At 44.8% G+C, this 27,821-nt stretch overlaps 1 protein-coding gene across 1 annotated transcript in view; it reads left to right on the top strand.

Annotated features, from left to right (window-relative positions):
- LOC8050712 (sushi, von Willebrand factor type A, EGF and pentraxin domain-containing protein 1) overlaps positions 1 to 27,821 on the top strand; it is a 247,178-nt gene that overhangs the window by 151,274 nt on the left and 68,083 nt on the right. Inside the window, exons 7-8 of the mRNA XM_042292376.1 lie at positions 13,709 to 13,888; positions 14,569 to 14,745. Coding sequence (XP_042148310.1) covers positions 13,709 to 13,888; positions 14,569 to 14,745 — 357 coding nt within the window. The remainder of the gene's footprint in view (positions 1 to 13,708; positions 13,889 to 14,568; positions 14,746 to 27,821) is intronic.

Below are 27,821 nucleotides of genomic sequence, written 5' to 3'. Positions count from 1 at the left end.
TAAGCTAGTGCACTCCCCCTCCCCCCCCCCCCCCCCCCCCCCGGCCGGTCTTTGAGAAGGACACACAGGCTAGGGATTAAAAAAAAAAAAAAATCGAGAGAAGTATAAATTTATTGAGCGTAAAATCAGCACATTTTGTAGGCTTCGGAATGCGATACTATATAACAATAGTCCAGGGCTAGGCAGTTAAATAGAAACAGAAAGAATAAACATAAGGGTGGACAAAACAGCACCGTCCCCATGTTTATTTTTTCTGTTTCTATTTAACTTCACCAAAGCGCTCAGGTCGAGCTAGGCAGTATTTCAATATAAATGTGTCGCAATAGTATATTAGAGATACTTTCGAGTATTTGTATCTCTATATCGAGATACACTGGAAAAATATATTTGTATCTCAGTAGTGAAACACATTTACAGGGTATTCTTTGTATCGCCATTCTTTGCGATACTTAACTATCTCGTTACATTTGTTTGCCGTTTTTTACGATATATTAAAATAATTGTTTGGTGCAAGGTACTTCATAATTTATATGAACCCGCCCTATAATATGAACCATCAAAGTAACCAACAATAAAAGAACGGGTTTATCGAAGGTTACTTCCAAGAATAACAGAATAACCTCCTTTCACAAAGACCTCCACTTTCTCCAATTTAGCAGAGTGAACGCTGTAAAGGAGTTGATTGGAGAGAACTTACGGCCATCTAGTCCCATCTCGCCCAACTGTAGGTTACTCAGAAGCATATAAGATGACAGTTTAAGGTGCGCCCTTAAAGTAAAAAAAACAAGGTTAATTTCGTGCAGACGCCTTTTGTCAAGCATGGCACGCAGTCTTTACCGTTCAGTAACTATGTGGTTCTCGGGGGGTGACGTGTTTTTTTGGGCGGTATTAAAGCTAAATAAAAAGTCCGAGGTAAAGAAAGGTTCATACAATCACGCAAGAGGAGCGCAAGCATAAATTACCCTTCATATTCGCCACGAACTACACCCTTCCCACGTAGCACCATTCGAGAACAAATGTATTTCTATAACTCCATTCCCGAATACCTATTGGGGTATTTCTGCCGAGCCCTGCAATACGTGCATTCACGTTGAACCGCGAGACGTTCCTGTAGAGCGTGCTTTGCCTGCCTAACTCCGGCGTGATGCGAAGAAACCGAAGCTGCAAAGGCGTCTTGACTGGCATCGACGGCAGTATATTACGGTATATACGTTTTGCAATTTACGTAGGTAACAATAACTACGCGGAGTGTTTAACCGGGATCAAACCGAACCGAAACCCGGATCGGAACTGTTATTTTTAGCCGAACCGGAACTGAACCGAACCGAAATCTTCGCCGCCATCTTGAAACTGAACCGGAGCTCAATCGGAAAAAGAAATATAAAAGTAACCGTTTTAAACCGATTCATGGTTTTTTTTTTTTTTTGTAGCACAAAATAAAGATTTGAGAATACGAAAAAAATTGGCAGCTTTATTATTGATCAAATCGTCATATACAGAATTGCAATGTATCAGAAATTATTGGTTTTCGTGGTGCTCTTGTATTGACACTAGGATTAATCATGCGTCACGTGACGTCATGGTATCAAGACATGCTGTCAAGTAATGTCACGTCACGTCGCTCCGTGACGTCACGTGACAAAGTCATGTGACTCACTGCATTAAGTTGGTATAAATTCAGAACGTCACTATGTTCATTAGCGTTGTTTACACCGTGATGTCACATAACGTTGTGACATACTCAATTGACCTGAGACCGAGTACAGTGCACTGGTTCATGACAGTTAGCATCGCCAAACATTCGGATAATGGCTAGTGTTCAATCAAAGATAATAATAGCCGAACTTGTACAATGTCTGAAGCACAGCCCATGCTCTACGCTTTGCCAACCCAGCTACATTACTATGAACGCTGACGTTTTATAATCAGCATCAAATCACGTGACCGCTTCTTCTAATCGCAAGTTGCGAAGGAAAAAGCTGTCTCTTTTTTTTATTTTTTTTATTTAGGAAATACTGCGGATGGTTTTCCACCATCCTAGCAGGAGAGGGTTACAACATGTTTATAAGAAAGGAATCAAAACTATTGGATGTTGAAGCGTTCACGCAGTCTGACGGCAGTGAGTTCCAGTCTTCAATGGTTCGTACAAAAAATGAGTACTTAAATAGATTATTTCTAGGAGCATATTGTCGAACATTTTTTTAGTGGTTTAGCCTTGCTGAGCGCTGAGGAGGTGGCTGAATATACAAGTCTTTAATTAAGCCAGTTTCGTTGTGATAAATTTTATAAAACAAACTTAATCTTGCAAATTTCCGCCTGGCTTCGAGAGATTCTAGCCCACATCTATTCAACATTTCAGAAACCGAGGAGAGGCGCCTAAAATCAGAACGAATAAATCGTGCACTTAGTCGCTGAATCCTCTCCACTTTTTCTATAACTTTCTTTAAATATGGGTCCCACACGATTGACGCATATTCTATAACTGGGCGAACTAGGGCTTTATAGGCTGAAAGTTTTACAGTCCAATTGCACGCTCCCAATTTCCTTCTTAAAAAACACAGTTTTTGTAGGCCTTGGCGCAAGTATTGTCTATGTGGGTGTCCCAGCTAAGTTTCGTGTTAATAGTTAGACCTAAGTATCTTACGTCATTCACTGATTCAATGAGTTTATCGCGGACATGATACGTATATTCGAGAGGAGATTTCTTGTGTGTTATTGTAAGAGCGCATGTTTTCAAGTAGTTTATAACCATCTGCCACCTCTCACACCAGTCAGCAATTTTACACAAGTTTTCGTTAAGCAATAATTGGTCCGAGGTGTTAATGACAGCAGTATAAATCACACAGTCGTCTGCAAACATTTTCCCAGCCACACCCGAGTCAAGGTCGTCAGCTATGTCATTGACATATATCAAGAACAAAAGGGGTCCCAAGACAGACCCTTGGGGAACACCTGACAGGACATCAAGATTTTGCAATTGACAACCGTTAATTTCTACAAACTGCGTTCTGTTCGTCAGATACGCAGAAATCCAGTTCACAAGGCGGGGAGAAATTCCTACACGCTGCAGTTTTTTTAGTAGTAGATAGTGCGGTACCCTATCAAAAGCTTTTGACAGATCCAAAAATATCGCATCAATTTGTTTCCTTTTGTTGATAGCATTGGGGAAGTCATGTACAACTGATACGAGTTGAGTCGTGGTTGATAGCTTTTTTCTGAACCCATGCTGAAAGCTGGCTAATATGTTATTGGATTCTAAAAACGAAGTTATGTGGCTGGAAATGATGTGTTCGAGCAGTTTGCAGCAACTGCTGATTAATGATATCGGCCTGTAGTTCGCAGCCAGCAGTTTGCTCCCGTCCTTGTGCACCGGCACAACCTTCCCACACAGCCAATCAGGAGGCAGGCATCCCTGATCCAAGGATGCATTGAACAAAACATACAAATACTGCGAAATCATGTCCATATAACGCTTCAGAAAGGCGTTGGGAATACCGTCAGGGCCAGAAGACTTTTTTACATCAAGTCTTAAAAGGAGAAGACGAATCGCATTTACGTTTAAATTTATGTCTTGCATTACATTAGATGAAAGAGAAAAATGTTCGATTGTATTTTCGGTCGTGCCCCGACGACCAAAAACACTATGAAATGTGCTGTTAAGCTCATTGACAATTCGGTATGGGTCAGTAACCCCACAACCATCAATGTGAAGTTGGTCGGCAGTCCTATTGTTGCCAGATAGATATCCCCAAAAGTTTTGCGGCGCGTTTTTCATGAAGTTTACAAGTGTCGTTCCAAAAACAATGATCTCGAGCGCTCCGTATTTTTTGCTTCAGTGTTATTGAAAGGGAAGATATGACACTATTATCTTTACGAGCTGATTTGCGTTTTCGAGATATAGCTCTTTTCAAATGTATTATGTCCCTTGTTATCCAGGGGTTGTGCTGTTTCTTTTTCTGAAATTTTGGTACGAATATATCAAGACATGATGCAGTAATGTTTTTAAAGGTATTCCCCAAAGTCGATACGTCACCTCCCGCCTCAAAGTCACTGAAGCAAAGGTCAAGTGAATCTATAACAGCTTCATCATCGGCAGCGGAAAAGTTAGACACATTTACTCGTGTGATTCTTTTTGACAGGACAAAAATTTGAGGTAAGTAAAACAAGCTTATGGTCAGAAATACCATCGCAAACACTCACAGTAGTGTCCCCTGGGAAATTTCCAACAAATATAAGGTCTAGTACGTTATCCGTGCTTTGAGTGACTCTTGTACCCTCTTTAACAAGCTGAATGAGATTAAAGTTTAGCATCAATTCAAGTAACAAGTTGCAGTTCTTTACGTCCGTCGTACCGGGGTGTAAAGTGTGCCAATCAATTGTCGGTAGGTTAAAGTCCCCGGCTACTATGACTTTTTGATTAGGTTTGTATTTTTGCTCCATGTAAGACTGAATTTTTTCCGAAAACAACTCCGGCGAGGCGGGGGGCCGATAGATCACACCTACAAGAGCCGAGAACCCAAGATAATCCATTTGACACCACACACTTTCATTGTCGTCTATTTCGTCCATAGTAACGGAAATAATTTCCTTTTTGACTACTAAAGCAACTCCCCCTCCTCGGTAGCCTCGATCACGTCTAACCAGTTTGTGCGTTGGGGGAACTACTTCGGAATCTGATATGTCTGCTGATAACCAGGTCTCTGTAATCGCTATGATTTGTGGATCATATGTAAATATGATTTCTTCAAGCTCGGGAACTTTATTGACAATGCTTCTGGCATTTATGAGAACAACGCGCAATTGTTTGCTATCAAGTCAGTCTTCTCTGCTTCGTTGTACTTGAGAGCGAATACATTTTAGACAATCATTCTCCTCGTCCCATTCATACACATCATCGTTCACTCGCAGCTTATCGTAATCAAGAGACACTTTATGACCTCGAGCTTTAAACTCCCCAGAACGAGACCACAGTTTGCTGCGCTTTGCTAAAGTGCCTTGACAGAAGTCGTGGTTTATCGATACTGGTGTTTCCTTTAGTTTATGGCAATTTTTTAATACCTTCAACTTCTCGTTATAGTCAAAAAAGTTCATGATTACAGGTCGTGCTTTATCGCGTTTTTTTTTCCCCAATTCTATGCACTCTTTCAACTGAGTTGACAAGCACACCGAGTTTTTCCGCTATCAGCTCCTCAATTTTCTGTTTTCTTAGCACTGCAGCGTTTTCACGATCAGGCTCGGGAACACCAAAAATGATAAGATTACGGCGCCTACTTCTGTCCTCCAAGTCGTCGAGGCGTTTTTGATGCAATTGAAGATTACTTTTGAACGATGTAGCTTCGGCCTGTAATGCCTGTATCTCTACTTTATGTTCTTTTATTGCTGCCATTACTTCATTCATTCGAGTGTTAACTGTAGATTCAAGCTTGTCCTGAGAAGCAGCTAAGTTCTCAATTTTTGATTTCAGTTCGTTCTGGGAAACAAGCATGGCGTTCAGCATTGATTTTAGCTCTGCATAAGGTCCAGGGTTTTGCTCAACATCCCCAGCAAGAAGAATCAAAATGACATTCCACGCATCCACAAAAAGACTTGCGCATGTCGCCGGGCACGGCAGGACAACAATGCCTCTACAGTCACTACGGAAGCAGGTATAAGCATATTTGCCACAAACCTGGGTGAAGAATACAGAGGGGTTTATCGATATAGCCATCTCGGTCCCGCCGTGCCCTTTGAAGAAATCGTTGATGCGGTCGTTTTTATACGCTTCAGCAGGCGGCGTTGTCTTCAAGAAGTCGAATGTCGTTGATGTCACGTGGTGCGTCCCAGCAAATGGCCAGTCGAAGTTCACTGCCGGTAGATCCAGGCTGCTGACATCATTCTTCAGTGCGAATGACACGTGCTGAGCAAGGGCGCACAGCGTAACCTGGGTGAAGAATACAGAGGGGTTTAGCGATATAGCCATCTCCGTCCCGCCGTGCCTTTTTAGTCTGCCATTGCGCGGTCAGGAAACCTAAGGGGTGTTTTTGCAAAGTTACCAACGTGAGGGATTAGTTGTTAGCGGTATCTTGTGGAAGTATAAAAACTGTTACACAACCAATTTTACATGTACTGCACATGTAAAATGAGTCGTGCAACAATTTTAGTTGAGGCACACAAACATTGTTTGCATGCCTCAACGAAATTTGTTTTGGTTGTTGCTGAACTGCCTCAGAAAGTTGTCCCCGAGACTAGAGCATTGAAAGGACTAAATTTGGCTGATCCAGCGGACGTTACGTAGAACTACAAGTGTGTTCGGGAGAGATACCTGAAAAGAAATATTCTAGTAGCCTCAAAGGGACAGCTTAACGTTGGCAACCGCTTTAAGTCTCACTGGATTGTCTTTCTAAAGTTCTTTCCCAGGCTTTGACCCCCTTCATATCTTGTTTAAACATAACAGTTTTGGACTGCTAAATAAAAACTGTGGAGGCTTACTGTTAACAACTGACACAAGAATAATCTTTTACTTAACACCAAAAAATGAAGGAGGCAGTCCCCCCAAAATAAAAATACTCTCTAGAGGAGCAACAAAAAAAAAGAAAAGAACAGGAGGTAGTTTTAAAAAGATATTGTGTTGTAAATGTTTTTTTACGCTCGGAGGGGTACGAGCTGAGCTAGATGGTTGTGCATGTTTAGTGGAACCAACTGAATTTATTAAAAAAGTGTAGAGATAAAAAAAAAGGCACCCGATCGCTAAACTACGTACTATTTATTAAACCTTCGCTTCTTCTTCTTCTACTGGTATTACAGTATCAGTAGCAGTAGACACACCAGAAGAAGATAAAGCGGAGGTTTAATAAATAGTTGGTAGTCCAGCGATCGGGTGTCTTTTCTCTTATTTCTGCAATTTTCTGTAAGTTCAACTGGTTCTCCTAGACATTATTTTATTCCGCGTCTTCGGCACATATCAAAACCCGTGGACTAGGAAACTATTTTGTTGGCAAAAACACTTTTGCCAGAAAGAGCGTTTTCGGGGTACCAGACGCTCGCGCCTCCCTCATGATTTTGCACCAAGCAAACATAATTTGTCTTTCAGATACCGCAAATTTTATGGAACCTCCGTTTTGGACCTTTCCGGAATCAATTTTATTTAGCGAGAAAAAATCGCAATCATCACCATAATAGAGTGTGATGGCGTCACGTGCAAACCATGTTAAACAATTCGGATTCGGGGTGAAATGAAATGTTCGCAACTTTAGGAAAAGTAGATGTCCAAATTGTAAAGTTGTGCGATATAATATAGCAGTCTCGCGATAATATACGACAAGCTAATACAATGACTGATGAAGCACTAAGTTGCAAAGTGAAGGACGAAGACAAGTGCACATAAAACCGAATATAACATTAGCCTCCCGAGGCAGCATTTGTCAAAGGTTTGAGTTCATGCAAGCCCAATATGATCAATGCTAAGATTATAATAATCTTTTTCACGCCGAGTTCACGTCATTTATGTGTAATTAAAAATATCATTTTATATCTTTTTTTTTTGCAGTAAGGATTTTGGATTTTTATCGGTATTGGATTTTTTTAAGAATACCATTTATTATATTTTTCTTTCCACGCATGTTGTGTATTTTTCTTTATATCTGTTACATGAACCTCAAGTTATTTTATGGTATACTCTGCAACCTGTGTTTCACACTGCCAAACAGCGAACAAAACAGTACGTTTCCTCTTTATTTCCCAAGAACCCTTCCCCTCCGAATGTGACATGGGCGTCTAAGTACGCCCCAACAACAGTCGGCTTCCCAACCCCCCTCCCCAAAACGCATACTACTACTCCGAAGATTGACTCAAGAGCTGACCTATATTTGAGTGTCGTACTCCTGCGTCGGTCTGAATTGGTTTTGTGAACTTTATACAGTCAAATTCGTGGTTGATAATAGAATCCGTATTTTGGTTAATGATAGAAGATTTGACAACATAAATAAAGGGCCGGTAAAGGCCCGATCACCTTAAAGATATACATCGTAAATGAATGCACCCCAAACTTTTTTTAAATATGCTCTGCGAATCTTTTTTGTCTTTTTTATCCTCGATAGCCACGTGTAGAAGAGGTTGGGGGCAGCTGGACTCAATGGAGTGAAACAAAGCGACACATTTCGGCCGGGGGCGTTCGCTGTGCGCGAATCGTCAGAAGAGTGGTTGCTGAGCCGCGCGCAAAGTGAACGCGCCTCCGGGCAAAGTTCGTGAAGTCTTCGCCGCACATAGTCCTTTTTCTAATTTACCCAAGCATCAGAAAGAAAGCTGGGAACGTAGATACACGCGCTACACGTGTTCGCATTATCTGTACTCAGTAGTCGAAGTAAACAACCAAATTTACACGTTAATGAACGCGCGTGCAAAGTTACGTTTGTTTTGGATTTTTACTTAGTTACTGCTGCAGAAGGCAGTTCGCGCAGCGCGTGTAAATAGACTTGTACAAGCTCCCCGAGACTTCGTAATTTAGCAAAAAGTATAATCACTCCATAAAGTTCAGCCTTTGAACAAATTTCGGATAATAAAGTTGATTTAAATAAATGTGTTCCCAAAACATATATAACATCTCGAACATATAGAAGTCTGTTATTGCCTGTTTTATCTGATGAACAACAATTTGACACGTAAAACGTAGACTGAAAAAGCTTATCCTAAACTTTCGTGACATTTTGAAAAAAAAAAATATTGGTTTTAGCTCAATTGTGTCGTAATCATATATAGGAGGAAATGTGTTTCGTATAATATATTTCACGATATATATGATGATGAGGTGCTCCTTTCATAATTTCATTCACTGTAAATAATTGCTTATTGCAGGAGCACAACCACAATTTAGCTCTTAAAGGAGCGATGCAACAATTTTTGTACTGTGTACAAATACCGCTTAAAACGGATCTCTAACGTTGATGACCTATGAAACACGCGTTCGTTTTTCACCCCACGCAATAGAAGTCCCAGAAAAAAATTGAAGAAAAACCAGCAGCGTTCACACCCTCAACTCGCAGCCAGAACAAGCGGCCACGTGATCTGGAGCCGATTATATGCCGCCAGCGTTGATCATAGCCACGCGCTGGGGTTGGCAAAGCAGAGGACACGCGCTGAGTTCCAGACATTGTTATGGCTCGGCTGTTGTCGTCGTTGCAGCGATTGGACACGAGTCACAACCCGAATGCTTCTCGAGCTAGCAACTGTACGAGCCCAAGTCGAGCGCCCACGCAATGCTCGGGTCCAATCTATGAACCGCATTCAAATATCGTCACTTGGGTGGACTGCGATCCCCGAGTTACGTCATCAAATTTTGCAAAGGAGAGATTGAATGAAAATGATCGCTTTTGTCCTTGAAATTACACCGTAACAAAGGAGTTTCTTGGCCAATGGCGCTGCGTGTGAGTACCCTTGAGTCCCAGGTGTGCCAGTAAGCCCGTGTAGAGAGAAAAACATTCCAACTGAATATCGTTGCACAGCTCCTTTAATACTGCGACGCAAAGTTGTACCGATCACGGGTATTTTGGGCGACCTACCGCACTTCGTGGCAACTTTTTGATTCAGGAAAAATAAATGTGACTGAAGTAGACAAATTAATGTTATGTGGTATAAAAATTACGTTGGTATGTTCATATAGATATTCTTTCACAGTTTCCTCGAAATAAGATAACGCTATTTCTTTTTTTTTTATTATTTTTGACACCTGAAAATAAAAGTGGATTGTACGAACGATAAAAAAATCTATACAGACTAATTACTCGTTCTACGCGGAAATACTGCCTACTGCCAAAACAACGCGAAAACTATATCATCAGTTTACTGGTTCAAACCGATTCAAACCGATTTGCACTGTTATTTTTGTTCCTGGAACTGAACCGGAACTGAAATGATAGCCGTGAACCCTAACCCGAACCAATAAATAATTCTTTTTGACACTCTAAAACTACATGACGAACTTCATGTTTCACGTTAGGAGGAATGAAATGTGTATATCTTAAACTTGTTCCGGCAATGTTAAAGATGCTTAAGATGGAAGCATGAACGAGTTGGTTATTTGTATTTAAAAATGCACAGCTAAAAAGAAAAAAACGCAAATAGAAAAAGGAAGTCACACACCAGGTCGCCGCGGTGTGTTTTGTCTGTTTGTGCTACTTGTCTTTGACGTACATATTTAAACACTAAAAAGTTGTCGCACATATCACAAGAAAAATCGGTTTGAATAAGACATAACTTTCTTATCCTGTCTAAGTTGTTTCCTTTTAATTTCATGTTATAGTTGTATAAGAATGTGTAATCATATTTATTTACATTTTAACTTCACGTAGAATTAGGCAAAAAGAGGCGAAAACGCCGAAGGGAAGTTAAAATTATGTTCAATCAGTAATATACGATTGCATAACAATATACATGTCTCTTTGTTCTGTCAAGTGTACTAACGAAAGGTAGGATTGGCTGAAACACGAATGAACAATCTTCACGTTTACGCACTCCCTGCGATGACTAACGCTCCCCATACGATAATTCATTTTTCCCCAATTGTGAAGCCGTATTTCGATATAAGAGTTTTCCTAGTATGACGCCTTTTCGAGCAATTTATTGAACCTTTATTTTCTTCCACGACTAAGTGCAAAGTTCAAGTGTCGCGTGTGCGTGAAAGCGGTTTTCATTTGTATCCTTTCTAAACTCTGGTTTGAGGTAAACGCGCTTATTTCACATATTTCAAGGCTTCCTAAAGCCTTGAAGCTGTTCCATCGGAACAGCTTCAAGCAAACTCGTGAATGCAAAACTTACCGCTCCCGGGTGTACATGTGGCATGTAAGTACGCCCACCTCCCCCCCCCCCCAACTTTATCCCGCACACTTTTTCCCTCTGGTGGGATCGGAGCAGCCACTCCGACAATGCAAATTAAACAGGCGACCTCATTTTACACGCCAACCTTATCACACGTTTCCAGACTCAAAAATCGGTTACGCCATTTAAGACTCCTCCTCCAATGCGCTTCAGTATTCGCTCGGTTTACTATCACCGGTGTGCAGGCGGCGTGAAGCTCGTTTCAGAATTTCCTGTTAAATTTATGACTCTACACTTCAGCGAAGAGCTTCGGGTCTGGGCGCGGTATAGGGCCTTGACTTGTTCAAAAAATTAAATATGTAGGCGCAAAATATTTACGCGATCTGCGCATTCCACGCGGTTTCGTAAACGATAAAACGGCGTGTTAAGGGGAAGGAGAAAGGGAAGGGGGGGGGGGGTTAACAAGTCGAACAACCCAGAAATTGATAGCTTCGACCTTGTTCGGCTGCTCGCAGCGCGATACATACAGAGTTTGTTCCCCCGAGGTTCCTGAGTGACGCAGCGGTTGCAGTTGAGGTATTTATTCGTGCTTTCCAGCGATATCTATAGTTGCCTGCCCCTCGCGGAGTTTTGTGGAACGGAATTGCCGACTCGTGGTTCTCAAAACGAAGCTTGGGAGGTTGTGTATTTTGCGAGCGCTCATTGAGTCGATACCTATATTATTTGGCAGACCTTTCCATCTTTTCATTCCCTGGACCACAAAAACCAAAGTGCAACTTCCCCTCAACAAAACGTATAAAGACGCGTGTTTATAATTTCTGGCGAACAGAAAAGCGAGAAGTATTTGTGTAACTTTATGACCGTTAAGACGATCCAACGGTATTTAACTATATTTATGAAATTATCGTTCCCAACTCGAACTTTAGTCTCGCCGAAATTCCCGCTGTATCTGCGTTGAACAACTCAGAAAACAAGCAAAAAAAAAAAAAAAAAAAAAAAAGACGATGCGTGTGTGGTTGGCCTTGCAGCAATTCGTTACACATGTTACTCCGAAATTCATTTTCTCGTGAACCTTCAAGTCTTTTACCAAATATTTACCTTAAAAATAAACAAAAAAAGATCAACGCAGTGTTTTTAAGTGAAAATAGAGCTTTTTTTTTGTCAATACTCGGGAACAAGTAATGTATTTAGTTACTGTTTGAGCCAGCAATGGTACTGGGGTTGTTTTTGTTTTTTCTTTGGTAACCTGTGCAGGTCTGTCTTACGCCCACTTCAGACCTTGCTTAGGTCCCGTTTCCTTTAACGGCTTCCACGACGCACCCCCGGGGCGTTTCAGCGTATCGACTGCCCTGTTTGCGAACCTTCCACATTTTGCGGTGCTGTACGAACCCTGAACAATAAGAGAAGCTGCACCCCTCAATAATACAAGGCCGTCACTCAAGTTTGCGAGGAGGCAAAACTTTCTTTCTCTAGCGTCTCTAGGGAGGTTTATGAGCCTTCGCACGGACCCGGCAACAGCCCGCGGTCAAAGCTCTCCAATCCAGACAGATTGTGGGCAAACTCCGAAAGGGCGAGGACGATGTTTGGAAGGAGGCTACGAAAGTGAGAGAGAGAAAGAGAGAAGACTGGTTGCCGGCCACGTATCCTCTACGCGAACCCTCATCAGGTTGTGCGGGTCTCGACGAGGCCTCGGGGCAGTGTTGTGTCGCTAAACTCGTCACTCTGGTAATTTGGTCCTTGCGGCGGTGATCGTCGGAGGCCCCCCGTGCTTTGTGTTGACGCAGTCCAAACTCTTTGCTGTAACCCGAGCTTGGATTTTAGAGAGTGCCGGTTTCCACCGACGTACCCATCTTTTATTTTTTTTCTTTTATTTTCTTTTGGCAATTTATTGTCGGCGCCATCTAAAGCTCCTCGGGGAGTTGTAAGGCTTGCTCGATGATAAGACGTCTGCTTTGAGCGGGCAGCAAGTTGTCAACTTGTCTGCAACTTTGGAGAGATTAATATAGCCCCTTGTCAACGCCCTCGGTGTAAGAGAAAGTGTCAGAGCAGGAGATGATAAGGCGCGATAATATGAGCAGGTATTGGAGACTCTTCTTGCATCACCACCTATCGTGGCGAGGTGAGATCAGTTGATATGTAGTGAAATTGTACTACACCTCGTAATGACTCAATGTTTAAACTTGTAGATAAAGTTCGTATTATGTGAGGCAAACATTACACCAAATATACCCGTGGGCTTCATCATTGGTGCTGAGAAAATAGGGATGTTGATGGTAACTGCGGATCTTCACGTAGGCACACGTTGCGCAAGAACCGGTGCCGTTGAAACATCCTTCAAGTTTCATTGACACGTTAAACAAACTGCGAATTATGCGACGGATAGATCATAAAATTCGCCCGGGTAAACGCGTGCTTTGCGGGCGACGTAGCAGCCATACTGCCGATGCTGCGCGCAGTGTGAAAGTCACCGGGCAAAATTCGCCAATTTTTCGCCGCATATTCACCCCGTGGAGTCCAGCCTTTAAAAGGAATAATGCTAAGAAAAAAAGAAAAAAAAAGCTCGGAAATATTTGAAGCTGCTCGGATTCGCTTATCATGAAACTTATTGCTGCCCCATGATAGTAATAAAACAATATGTTGCTAATCATTTATTATTATTTTCTATTCTCGGTTATGCTGCGCTTGTATTATGAGTTTTTGTTGCTTTGTTGCGTTTTCTCCTATCTGTGGACAACGACGCCAACGATTCCAATAATAATCATTTCTTGGGGTCAAATTTGTTTAAATAAACGTTATTTAAGTTTATTTATTTATTTAATTGTTACAAAATCAGCGTGCTTATTAGAACATTTTCAAATGAATATACGCATTTGGGATTCTTTCTTTTACAATGTTTTGATATAAAACATCTCTTACGCAGCGCCGTGCAAGATTCCCGCGCTGGAGCACGCGTTCGTGAACCTTTCCACTCCGGAGTCGCGACTGGAGCACGGCCGCCTGCTCAACGTGAGCTGCCAGGAGCACTACGAGCTCGCGTACAACGCCACGCCACCCAAGTGCAACAACGGATCCTGGACACACCTCCCCATCTGCGCACCGGGTGAGCGACCCTGTGTCGCCGAGCGACTCTTATAGGCGGCGCCGTTGTCTATCATCGTCGCTGCCACACGCACTCTGCCCCTTAATATAGATAAAACTTAATTAGCCCGTATTTCTTTAGGCAACGCGTAGCTATTGACATGGCGAGCGAGTACTTGCGCTCGCATCAGTCAGGCAGTATCAGCGTCTCAAAGGAAAAAAAAAATCCCTTTGGCCACTGCGACCACCTGGCCATAAGAGCGTAGTGCACGATCAGCGTAGTAAAAATCAGGACGATGCATGCACAGTCCCGATTTTCGGAGTTTGTCCTATTAAAGAAAGGCCGGCTATCGGTGTGGATGCAAAGTTGATCTAGGTTAACTATGCGCAACAATAAACGAGAAAGCAATAAAATGAACGATAACGTCTTACTTATTCCTCGCCTTTTTTTCTTGTAAAATAAGCATTACACTCTCTGCACTGAGCAATAACACACATACGCACGTACAGGTACGCACAAACACACACACACGTACACACACGCGCACACACTTTTCAATCAGTGGCAGCAAAAAAAAGTAAAAACGCCCACAATTGTTGTTCTATTTTCTCCACTACAAAACAGTCCCCACACAGCCAATGGCGTGGTGAGTAGGGGCTTGTTCTTTTCTAACGTCGCCCCCTGGTGGTTCGCCTCCACAGCGCGCTGCAAGAGCCTCCCCGAGCGTCCGGCGCACGGCATCGTGATCGCGCCCAAGACAGAGCACGGCATGCGGGCGCTCTTCCACTGCGTGGACGGCTACGAGTTGGTGGGGCCCAACGTGACCGTCTGCCAGTTCGGCAACTGGACTCACAAGACGGTGCCGGTGTGCAGAGAGAGTGAGCACGGCGTCCCTGCTCTTCTCTGTCGCTATCGCGTAACATCACTATACTATAGGGGGCATTCACTGGACGCCATATTTGAGGGCGGTGCTTAGAGTGCATGCTCAGAACGAGCCCACATTACTGGGCTGAGAAGACCGGTTCTCTCGATGGTGCGGAATGCACGTTGAAAAAAAGAACCGCGGAAGGTCGTCGTCAGCACGCGCTCAGCAGTCGCATACACAGCTATGGTCACCAGTGAATACTCTCTATATACGTTTCACGCCTAACCTCCTACCAGCGCGCAAATGACGTCCCCTGGACCAGGTGCATTTCTTCCTTGGCCACTGACAGAGGGTATGCAACCGCCGAGGGTATGGGCGAAAAGGCTTAGAAACGGACGTCGTGCGAATTAGATCAGTGTTTCATTTTACTGCGCAACAATTCGCAAAATCTACGCTTATCTGGCTATCACTACGTCGTCGTCATGTGCACAAATAATATTCATGAGAATAAGAACTATCGCGGAAAATGTGCGATGAGCAGAAGAAGCTGCAGCGCGGGTGTGGTTGCATTGTTAATAAACTTCACATCGTCCATAAGAATCCATATTTAAAAAGTCAGTCGATTGCGAGCGTGAATCGGGAGGGCTTTGTATCAGGCTCATCGTCACGTTTATGCTCACGACTACTTCGTCTGCTGCAAATGGACCGATTTTAACCTGGTGCAGGTGCTCCGATTAAGTTATCACTGCAAAGTGTGCTATTGCTTCATGGCATGTGGAAGGTGTGAAACTGTCTACGTGCTATTACTCACGATGCAGCTATCAAATACCGAGAGCTTACCTGCATAGACTACATTAACCTGCTCATATATACCTTCGTTGTGGAAACTCAGTTAGAGCGCCCGACAGACGTCGCCCTCGTTTTTTCGATGAGGCAGTGTGATGTCCTGTCATTAGCCAGCTCGATTCAACCGGCCAAGTTCCGGTCAAGTTACTGTAGTCAAGTACCCCCCTTGCCCCCACTGTTACCTACGAAGATAGCTGAATTGCCAGAAGCGGCCGGCAATCTTGGTGGTGCGGAATGCAAAAGAACCGTGGAAGCTTCCCGTCACCCTGCGATCGGCAGTTCCCCACAGTCATATTTGAGTCCGGTATTCATTACAGTTATAGAATGCGAAAACCTGCATTCCTGATGGTGTAAAATTCCCGCTACGAAATCACACGTGACAGCTCGCCTTGAGCACGCACTCAGCGGCTCCGCTATTTGGCGTGGCCGCCAGTGAATACCGCTCATAGTCTATGACAACTTAAGAAACGCAGGGCTTGGCTCGAGCATTTTCTAATCACCCCTCAGCCAATGAAATTGCTGCGTCAACGCCGTAGAACAATTACGAAACAAGGAGCGCCAACATAAGAGGCCACAGTCAGCGTTTTAAAGATGTCATAGACTATGCGGTGCGTAAATTCATCTGCTTCTTGCACTCAGGGGTTGCATTGACGTCAGAGCGCCAAGAACTAATCGGCTCCGATTGGAAGAATAGTGGGTGGACCACATTGACAGCTTGCATTGAGGTCCACCCACTACCTTTCCTCTCAGAGCCAATCAGAGCTCGACGTTCTGACATCACCACAACCCCTGCGCAAGAAGCAGACGAGAATGTAAGATAGACAGGTGAGGAAACGGCCCATAGAAGCCTACCGCAGCGCCTTGACCGGATTGTGTACTCGTCTGCTTACGGGTACCCCCGATTTGCGACAGATGGCGCTGCGGCGAGAGGAAAAAAATTGGAATCTAATTTGCATGGAACTTTATGGGAGAGTGCACAAAATAAACCGAGAGCACGACATTTCTTCATCGAAAGTCCCGAGAAATCATCTCCGTCAGTTTAGCCGGTCGCCACCGGTCGCCCACCCGGAGTGAGAGTTCGCGGTGCTCCCCATAGATGGCGCCACAGAAAAAGAGAAAACCGAGGGGGACACAATCCGGTCGCTCATTCGGCTCTCGTTTCCCCACCCGTCTATCTTACACCCTGAAGCAGACGAACATGCACTCCGCATAGCGTTCTCAGAAACGCCTTCTGCAAGTGTTCCACACCAATCCATCTGGAGTGTCCACTTTCCCGCGAAGAACATGGCAGAACCAATCGCCGCACTGTACGACAAAAAAAAAAAAAAAACTCAGTGAATGACAAGGCAGAAAATATATTCAGACCTAAAAAAAAAAAGAAAAGAAAAAGATTTTGTGCTGTGTCAGTGATTTTGACATAAGCGCTTGAAACGCCGAACTCTGTGTTACAGCGCAGATATTATTCTCTTTTTTTTTTAAGTTTGAAGATTTTTTTTTATCTCTCTGCACAGAATGCAGTGATTGATTTACCGAAGTGATTTACACAAAAGTAGACGCTCTAGAATTCTCGGTGTGCAGTCTTGTGTACTGTGGTGTGTGTGTATCCTCTACTATAGTGTGTTACACTGCATGTGGCATGTGTACTGTAGTGTACTTCCATCATGAGACAAACTAGAATAACATTACGCTTTTTGAAATAATCAAGTTTGTTTGGTTTAAATGGAATGTATTTTATTTAAATCAGATTAATTAGATTTAAATGATTGTAGCAACAAAATAGTGGCCCTTTATTAGTACATTTATTTTTAAACATCACCCATTGATTGATCTAATACATCCGATCACTCATAACAATGCGGAAGAAAGAGTTACTGTAAATTTAAAGTAGAGTTTAATACATACAAGAGCAAAAACAGCTTGAATTTTGTTGTTAACATTTTTCTTATCGCTGTGATGTGCTCGCAATAAGACATTACATATCTTGATTTTGTTTCCTTCTTTTACGCTCTGATTTCCTTAAAATGGGACGTTACATAACCTATGACCAAAGTGGAAGGTAAAAAGAAAACTCAATGATCCTATTTTATCAGAAGCGCCATGTGTTCAGGCTGGTATAAATCTTTCTTGCTTGATGCTTTTTTTTTAAATTCAGTACAAAAGAAAACTACCTAGAAATCATCAAATGATAGACAAATAGTAAATGAAATGCGTGTCTCGGAATCATAATTAGTTACATCTTAAATTTCAAGATTAAAGGATAGGTATTCATCTATTCTTAGAGTTTTTTTTTTTTAATCTAACTTTTGATTGTGCGTATAAACGCTTAACTATAGGCTTACTTATGCAGACTTTTTTTTTTGCTCATTTTTATTTGAATATTTATTTTCTGGCCCTCGTGTCAGCAAAAGATCCCCTATCCAGACGCTTAGACAAAGGGTTACGAGGTCCCTGATATAAATCGAGATTAAAATCCTTTTGATATTTATTATCTACCTCTGGCATAAGATTTGCAAAAAAGACCCCTCTCCCCCCCCCCCCCCCCCCCCCCCACCCTGCCCCCACACTTTCCCGAATGACCGGAAGGAAATTGCGTCACGACGACGCTCAGCATAAATGCGCCATTTGTCTGACGTCACCAAAAAGAAAAGAGCCTCCGCCGGCGCTTTTTGTTTTTCTATTATGGATTGGGGGCGTCGCACTAACAAAGCTCATCATAATTCTCATCCACAATGAGCTTCGTTCAAGACAAAGTCTTGTGAGTTCACTTTCCTGGAGTACATACACGTAACCGGTCCTTCGGATGAGCGTGAAGATTCCAGCGAACCATAAAGCTTAAAATGCAATTATAGCCCCCGACGGCTCAAGAAACGCGGGGCTCATATTCCCAACTCTTGCTTCGTACTTCGTTCTTCGGCGTCCCTATTGGCTAGCACCGAAATCGCATTGACTACGGGGCGTTAATAGGATGCAGGGAGCCCGCCAAGCGTTTTTTAAGCGGTCACTGACTACCTGCGTCAAACGTGAGCAGGTCGCTCCAAGCACGTGCTCAAGATGTGATCTCATTTATCGTCTGCCAAGAATGAAAGATGTAGTGCAATGCTGAAGCGTTGCGGAAGCTCGCCGTTGCCGCAGCTGACTATCGCGACTATACTCGGCGACAACTTTTCTTGGCAATGCAGTGGAAGGTACGTCCCGCGTCCCCTCTCCCATTTTAAGTGTACGCAGGCTCTCCTCCTCTCCCCGGAAATGGGGGAGGAGGAGAGCCTGCGTATACTCAGAATGGGGGAGGAGACGCGTAACGTACCTTCCACCGCATCGCCAAGAAATGTTGTCGCCGAGTATAGCGCCGCAATTGCCTTCCCCCCGTACCACGGGAGACGCTTCCCCGTCTATAGAGTCACCTTCAGGGGAAGCACGCTTTACGGAAACCCCCGGGCTACGCCCATGCAGAGCCGGGTGTTCCGGTTCCGGTTCCTATCCGGAGAGCAAGTCGTCTGTTTCTTGTGCGGGGGTTGCGGTGACGTGAGAACGACGCCAAACTCTGATTGGTTTACACCTTAAAATGAAGTAGGCGCTGTGGCATTACGCAATGCAAGCATGACGCTTTGCATTGCGTAATGTCGCAGCGCGGATTTAATTTTAAGGTCTAAACAGGTGTTCCGCCTATTGATTCGCTGAGCTGATTTCCTAGATCGCAGTGATTGGCTCTTTTAGTGTTTTGCGGGTAAGTAGACACGCAGGTATTTCTTAGAGTGGGAGAACTTTTTCAATACTTTGATAGTTTTGATGACAGTCCATAAAAACTGAGACAAATTCGGAAAACAAAATGGCAACGGCTTGTTCGCTTTAACAGTTTCGCGGGATGTGCTGAGCTTTATGGCCGTTGAAACTTTCGTAGAAATAAAGACCGGCCTGTTTTGTTTCTTCAAATACATATAACAATAGCCCTATACTCGTTTCACCTCAAGAAAAATGGAAGCTTTTTGGAATGGTCATACGTGGCGAAAGTAGTACTTAAATTTGTCGGAGAATGGAAGAGGCGATGCTTTTGACGTTTGAAACGCATACGTCTTGATTAGATACCTTATATATAATCTGATACATACATCTTATTTCTCTACATAAAAAGTAAATGAATAATTCTCCACAAAAAAAAACTGTTTTTCTTTTTTTACCTTTTTTTTTTTGGGGGGGGGGGGGGGGGGGGGGGCGGGGGGGATGGGTGCACGGTTTTTGAGGTGAAAACGAGTATAGTTATCCGCACGCCACACCAGTCGAAAACGCTAAGGCAGGTAACTGATACAAATCTACGTCTTCTGGGTGCGAGTTCCCGTACGAGTAAAGCGCTATACTGAGCAAGGCTAGCACGCGCGTGGCTTTCTTTTCACTAAAAGCATTCATGAGATAGAGTATGTCTAGCCAGTGTCACACTACGAGGATGATATATAGTTACAGCCGGGAAGACAACAAAACCTCGCAGTCGAAAGTCTCGGTGGTTCCACGTTCGTCGCAAAACCTTGCCTCGGCACCCTTTTAAGTTTCCACAAGACCATAAAACAAACGAGCTCGCATTCCCCACATCTGGGTGTTTAGAGCACCGTAAAACTCGCAGAAAAAAGAAAACGAAAGAAAAAAAAAAAAAAGAACCTTACAGACGACGAGTGCGAGCGAGCGAATGAACCAACTTCGGCAGACCAGATCTTTCCTGCGATTCGAGACCCTTTGAATCGCGACAGAACCTCGAAATTTAAACTTCTCGAGAGAGAAAAGGACAAAAAGTAGAGCCGGAAAGAAACAGGCTAAAGTCCCGAGGAGTGGGAGAGAAGTGCTTGAACCTCACCACCGTTCCCTCTCTCGCGGTGCTGCCTTCCTTCCCCGAGGCTTTTCCCCGCGGGGGCACCTCACGACACTGTCGTCTTTGGTTGCTTGGGTCGTCTTAATTCGTCGGATCGCGGCCCCTGTATCGATCCGATGGGGGTTAGAAGGTGGCCCGCTTGTTCTTGACGCTTTTATTTATTTATTCTCTGTCGGCAAGCCATTCTACTCTCGTTAGCGGATTCGCCGCATCAAGTGTCACGCGGTGCGAGCGCCTGCGCGCGCTGTCTGAGCCGCTCATTCTTCCGAACCAAAGCGCAGCTTCGATAACGAGAATCGGAGACCCCGGCTGCTTCGGCTCTGGTAGACACCGGCTCGTTTCTGACAAAAAGGCCTGCGAAGAAAGTTTTAGAAGGAATGTATTATCTTACCAGGGAAGTGGGTACACCTTTCCCGCGATATATTCGAGAATATGTCGACGCGGGTCGGCGCTCCCGCCGTAACAAGGTGACGTTTGCCATGCATGAAAATATCCAAGACGGCTGGATTAGTTCCGTTTTGTCCCTGTATAGATTTTTTTTTTTCTAATCGCCCAATCCGCTTTGCCATATGTTTGTATACTCAGCTCTGAAACGTACTGTGAGCGTGCGCAATAGCTCTTTTCTGGGGAATATTAGACGCCCCCCATACGTCCACTCGGCTCATTTTTAATCGGAGTTATACGCAGTTGTATGGCGTGTATATGATTTTAGGTTCTCTGCACCGATGCCCTACTCGCAAAAATGCCCTTATGTCTGCTGCTTTCGCTCAGAGCACTCGCACATCCGATCATTGCTATCTAAGGAAAGACCTGGACCAAAGACGAGATGGTGAATATGTTTACATCCGCAAAAAAAAAAAACATTTATGACGGGACAATGAGCATAATGCAAAGCGTCACAACGGGGCAGTGAGCTTGACGTGAAGTCTGCTTTCTGACACTGCAGCTGGACTTGAGGGCTTGAAACGGCATGATCATCGACACATCAGGGACTACAGTTTTAGCTCTATAAATTTATTTTCGACCTCGTTATTCATCCAGCTCTCCTCGTAGATCGCAGTTAATGTCCGTTTGTGGCAGTTACTGGCTGCAATCCACGGCCTACGCTCAACTAAAACACTCTATTATAGCCATTGACAAGGTGAAAACGGCAAGAAGGAGACTCAGTTGTCCCGCCTTCCTTGAGCGCGAGCATCCTCCCTTCGACAATGCGTTGGCGTCTCCTCGAGTGCGTTCCGCAGTGCCTAAGCACTGCGGAAGGCATAGAGCGCTTGCTGCTGGCCGGACGTTCGAAAGACGCTCCCCGTCGTTCTCAATAGGGAGTTTTCGTAGATCGCATTTCCCTCTCCGCTAAGCCCTCCGCAACGTAGAAGAAGCTACTGCGCATGCGCGCCGATGGTCTTGGCTGTAGAGTTCCGGGTATCGTGAAGGGTTGCGGAAAGGGTTGCGGGGAAGCGGAAACGATCTCCGAAAACTCCCTGTTGTGTCGGTAACTATAAAGAGCCTTAGCGTAGCGCTACCGCCAAGAATGGTTTTATTACCGTTAGCTCATGCTGTGACTTCGAGACATGACCTTAAGCGCTCTCCAGGGTCCCCAATTGACACGGCGGTACCAAGTAGGACCAAGACATCAACGCCTGGCCTGATTGACCGGCTGCGCACCGCTGACTAATCGCAGCAGGCGGCGACGTCTCGGTCCTTTGGCCCCACTTAGTTCCACCGTGTGGATTTGGGATTAGGGCATTAGGACCTGTCGTACGATCACGTGGTAGACTGGTGCAGCGCTGTGCTAAAACTCGCTCTATGGTTCTAATCACGCAACCAGATTCTACTTTACCTAGCGCAAAGTTTGCGTAGAGCACTAATTCTCACTTTGCACGAATAAAGAAGAGGCTGGTGAAGCCGTGAGGAACGTGCGATACGCCGAATAATAAGCGTACTTGAATACACGTACTTTAAGCAAGTCTTTTTTTCTCTTTGTTGCAGAAAACGTGGTGAGCCAATTAGTTTTATTTAAAGAGGGGACTTGGCGAAATATAAGATGTAAAAAAAAATAAAAAAAAAACTTGGACTCGCGCGACTGTTCTGTGCAGGTACAATGACTGCATTTACACAGATGCACCAGTAGCGCGTCGAATTGAGAGGTAATCAGTGACACACATCCGGTCCCCCTAATTTTTTCTTTGTTCTTCCCAGTTGCAATTGTTACATCTCGATTCTATGCGTTCCGGTCACAACGGTATGCGCGGTTAATAAGCGCGACGTTCCGCTTGCCGATTGTCCCTGCGAAAATTATGTTTTCAGAATAACACTTTTTCCCCTCGACTTTCAATAATTAAAATTAGTAGACTGGGAATATACTTATAAAAAGTGTGGTTGAAAAACACACGAAAACTTCCATATAAGATGAAGCGCACCTCTAGCCATCTAGGCGACTACACTCTAATACCTGGGTCAGACGGGCACATTGAGGCCTTCAGAACGAACTCCTTTAAGGAATCGGCAAACTAGCTCTCGATCCTGCGCTTATCGGCTTGCGCTTGTTTGACATTCCTTTGAAGGAGTTCGTTGTGAAGGCCATTATTGTGTTCGTCTCATCAGGTATGAAAAGGTTCGTGTGGTAATTTTTTAACAGAACGTGGAGACAACCAGTCCCGAACAATAGAAGTAATTCACCGAATTAAAAAGCTCAGAGTACGATTAGACAAAACAAAATCCAATGTGCGCAGCGACATGAGAATAACGTTTAACCATTCAGTGTTCGCGATAACGCGTTACTATAGAAACGGCGTTACCAGAAACGAGTTAATTTTTTCGGTAACGTCGCAACGTACCAACGTTACTTTCTTTCATTAACGGGTAACCTCTTTATGTTAGTCGTTACATCTTCCCAAGACTTAGATAAGATTACACGTCAATTTTTTTCGTGTTTAAAAACACTGTCGTGAATTCTTGCACTCCTCCCACACACCTTAAAAATTTTCGAAATATTATAGTTATGTTTTGACGTTTTACACCGAAAGAATGAAGAAAACATTTTATTTATTCATTTTTCTAAATATCTTGCCCGTCGACTTCTGGACATTACACAGGGGAGGGTAATCAGGACACACTATAAACACTTGTAAAAGCACACACAACAATAAAGGCCTCTCGTTCTTTCAGTCACAAACCATTCTAGCACAAACACAACGCAATTTATACATTTTATTACACTTCAAAGAACAGTGACGCCAGTGACGAAAACTTGCATCTTATACAAAATACAATCCCCTACTTAAGCAAGAACATTATGAGCTACAAAATCCGTGGAGCACTCAAGAAATCTAAGATAACAGCTCAAAATGCAGCAAGGTCAGAAAGCGAGGTTATATTGTCGGGGAGACTATTCCAGTGCATGAATGCGGCGCGTGGGAATGAGGAGTTATGAATTCATGAATAAAAAAGGACCGAAAAAGTAACGTGCGTTACTTATTATCGGTGTCAGTAAAAGTAACGTGTTTGTTTTGCCGTAACGTAGGCCGGTAACGCTTTCCTTTTATTCGGATGTAACTTACTTATTATCGGTGTCAGTAAAAGTAACGTGTTTGTTTTGCTGTAACGTAGGCCGGTAACGCTTTCCTTTTATTCGCATGTAACGAGAACGCATTCTGTTACTTTTAGTGGTAACCCCTACAACACTTTGTTTCAATTGCCTATTGCATCTGCGCACATCTCATTATGCGTCCACAGCTGTGTCATTCCACTGGGATTCTTCTACTCGCCTTGATTGTCTGTATTCATGTTCTACCGAAAAATGAACTCGCAGTTGTTGTTTTTTTTTTTTTTTTTCTTTTTTTAGAGTGTAGTGCGCTGCGGAAAAAGAAAAGCAAATTCACCTGCATCGGGACTTGTTCTCCGGGTTTTCCCAAGACTAAAGGAGCGCCGTATGAACGTTCCGCCCGTATTGATCCGATCTTCACTGCACCACTTCGTATAATGAAATCTCGCGACGTGTGCGATCACGCATTGCTCGATCTAGACGGCTGGCTAATCGAGCGCAATAATTCTGATATTCACGTTTCGGGTTTTTGGGCTGACGATGCCGATAAAATGTGGGCGCTCTAACGAACGGTCGCTTACCGCATACAACTTGTATTCTGGAGCCATCGGTAAGTGGAAGTAGGCACAAGCGCTACAAATACACCTCGTGTCCCAAACAGCGGCCAGGATTTTTAAATCGACCGCGAAAATCGGTTTCTTAACCCATCGCGTTCCGATTTTATACAGCGTTGGCCACAGGTGGTACATTTTTTTTTCCATAAAATTCGCAAAGAGCGAACTTACCTGAGGAAAAAGTAAAAAAAAAGGCTTAATTCTTTTGGAAACGCAGCGAAGCCGCCGGTCTTCAAACCATAGAGTGCCCTATGGTTTGAATACCGGTGGCCTCGCTGCGTTTCCAAGGGTGTTAAACCTTTTTCTTTTTTTAATTTTTCCTCAGGTAAGTTCGCTCTTTGCGGAATTTATAGAAAAAATGCACCACTTGTGGCCAACGCTGTACAAAATCAGAAAGTGATAGGTTAAGAAACCGAGTTTTGCGGTCGATTTAAAGAGCCTGGCCGCAATTTCGGACACGCGGTTTAACTCCCGGAATCCCAGAGACGAGTCCATCCGACGCCGCTTGCTCTCCGCTTTGAGTGCGGTGCCTAAATATTCTTTTGCGTTTAAACACTCATCATCGGCCGTGCCTGTGCGCCAAACGCAGAGGCACGGCCGATGACAGTAGTTGAAGGTTCGTTTTCGCAAAGGTGAACTCATTGTTTCTAGACGATCCCGCTTGCACGTATGAGTCCTGGGCACTGCGCATGGGCACGAATCCTTCTTTTCTTCTGTTAGCGCCCTGCGAGCATGAAAAAAAAAAAAAAATGCGGTTAGAGACCAAATATATAGCTACCCGAAACATATAATATATCGATCTTTTCACTTTTTTGTATTGCAACCATGGCATCGCGTGCGTTCGTGTGACGCCGTGATTGAACGGCACCCCTATCGGGCGAGGCATTCCTTCCGACGCGTCGTACCACACGTCGGACGTTTGGTCGTGCGTGCGTAAGACCCGAGTTTGCCCTCAGTAATTATCACCTAATCGAGGTCATAAAAAAGCAAAAAAGCAAAAACAAACGGGAGAGGGCACTATTTTGCAGTCATCGATGAGCGGGAAGCATGTGCCGAGGAGTGGGTGAGACGCTTTACCGAAATTTGCTTCCGGCGGGGCAAGAAAATACTGTCATGTGCACTTGGTTCCAGGGGAAATATATCGAGAAGTATGTGCAGCAAGAAAATAAAGTGTATGCCCACATAATACGGACCTTGTGATGACCTGGTCGCACGTCGGTATGTCGTTGATCGTGATCGAAACAGGCAACGGCAGGAATTGCCCGTGAAATAATTTCTGCGGCCTGCAGAGCGGTTATGACGCTCCCCACTCGAAGAAACTCTATCGAAAGAGAAATAAAACGAGGAAACTACTTTAAACATATACGGCGGGGAAGTTCGTCGGGTCCTTCCGCACCCCGTGCCTTTAATTACCCGTCAAATGTGCCCACGTGCGTTTGTTTCCGCCCTACCGCAAGCAGCGATGGCGCGAGCTCGGCCACCTCGTCATCCAGCGGTACCTACGGTTGAAATAGCTCGTGACGTCCGCTGCAGCCCGTCATAGGGTGAAATGGAGCATAACACTGACAAAGAATTAAGGCACACGAAGAAACGCCGCCGATGCTCGCGTTCAGTACCCGGTTTCCTGCCACGCGCCTTCGCGTCTTTTCGAAGCGTCGCCTCGTCGTCCTCTCTAACCTCTTTCCCGCGACGACACGGAAATGCACATGCGCAAACTGAGGCGATGGAGAGTGGTCTAGTCTGACTCATCATGTATTAACACGAGACGCCCGTGAACACAAGCTGAGGCCGTGGTAGGCGGATTGGGTGTTGTGACGTGTACAAGTCTGCAACCTTCTTCCCTCATCACGTTTCATGCGGTAACGAAATCTGAGTGATTTTCGTTAGAACACAATAGTGAATTAAAAAGGATGTTTTCGGTTTTCCTTTTTTACGTCTGTTCCCCCTCTCTCTCTTTCTCTTCCCGCTCTGCTCGCTCACCCTGGCACTCCCGGGGGACCCGTCGACCAGTTTACTGCCCGTTTCCGGGCTCAATCGAGCACGGCCGCGTGCTCCTGGTGGGCAACATGGGCATGTACGACTACCGGCCGTACGTGCGGCGCGTGAGCAACAACCGCCAGATCATGTTCGAATGCGCCCGGGGCTACACCATCCTGCGCGGGCCCCCCGGTGCCACCTGCGTGGACGGCAGCTGGAGCCCCGCCGAGCTGCCGCGCTGCGTCCGGGGCTCGCACCCACACGTGCGCCAGATCCGCAGCAGCGGACGACGGAGGAGGCGCCGCCGCCACGGCGACGGGGACGCCGGGCGACGGCGCCGGCGGTGGCGCCCAAACGGGGGTGAGTGCCCGCTGCTCCTCTCTTTTGTCTGCTTGTTTCAAAGGTCAAAGCGTAGCCTTTCATGTACTGACTATGATGTCTGGAACACGTCTCTGACTGGTGCGACTACCGCTTAAAAAATAAAAAAAAATCGGTCCCTCGATTTTCGCTTAATGGAACCATAGAAGTGTCATCGCCTGCCGCGATGCTGGCAGTGTCACAGAAGCGGTGGGTGACGTAACAGAAGCCTGTTGTTCTACAGGTTGCTCTTCAGGCTCACAGTCCACGAAATCTTTGTCTGCCGGTAGTTGAAACGCCGTGACGACGGCGACACTCGCGTTTCCACGTGCTTTTCTTGCCGAGTCTTCTACGACCTACCACCGGGATCGCAACATTCAACAGCATGACACTCCGGCTCCCGTGACGTCATTTTTTGCCACTTCGGGACCAGTTTCGATGCGTGGGTGGAATAGGGCGCTCAACACACCAGCCGGTAGCGCGTTCCGGGCGCTATAGGTGCTAAATAGTTTTAGGGAACCGTTCTTGCACATTCGATATGGTACGATGAGCCCTCCGGTACGAACTGCGCATGCGCTTTTCTTCTGTGGTAGCGCATGCGTAGTGCGTACCGGAGGGCTCATCTTACCGTATCGGATCTGCAAAAACGGTTCCATAAAACTCTCTAGTATCTATAGCGCCCGGTACGCGTTACCGACTGGTGTGCTCACCGTTCTATCCCGTCCATGCTTCGAAACGGGTCCTAAATTGGCAGCAAATGACGTCACGGGAGCCTACGTGTCATGTTGTCAAATGTTGCGATCCAAGCAATTGTGTCGTAGAGGTTCCGGGAAAAAGTAACACCAAACGCGAGTGCAGCTGTCGCCGCTTTGTTTCGTCTCAACTCCCGGCTGTTAAAG

The sequence above is a fragment of the Ixodes scapularis genome, unplaced genomic scaffold, assembly GCF_016920785.2.
Source record: "Ixodes scapularis isolate PalLabHiFi unplaced genomic scaffold, ASM1692078v2 PGA_scaffold3__209_contigs__length_174095766, whole genome shotgun sequence".
In the NCBI taxonomy this organism is placed as follows: Eukaryota; Metazoa; Arthropoda; class Arachnida; order Ixodida; family Ixodidae; genus Ixodes; species Ixodes scapularis.
Note: the sequence above shows the minus strand (reverse complement) of the source record. Positions and strands in the feature narration are given on the sequence as shown.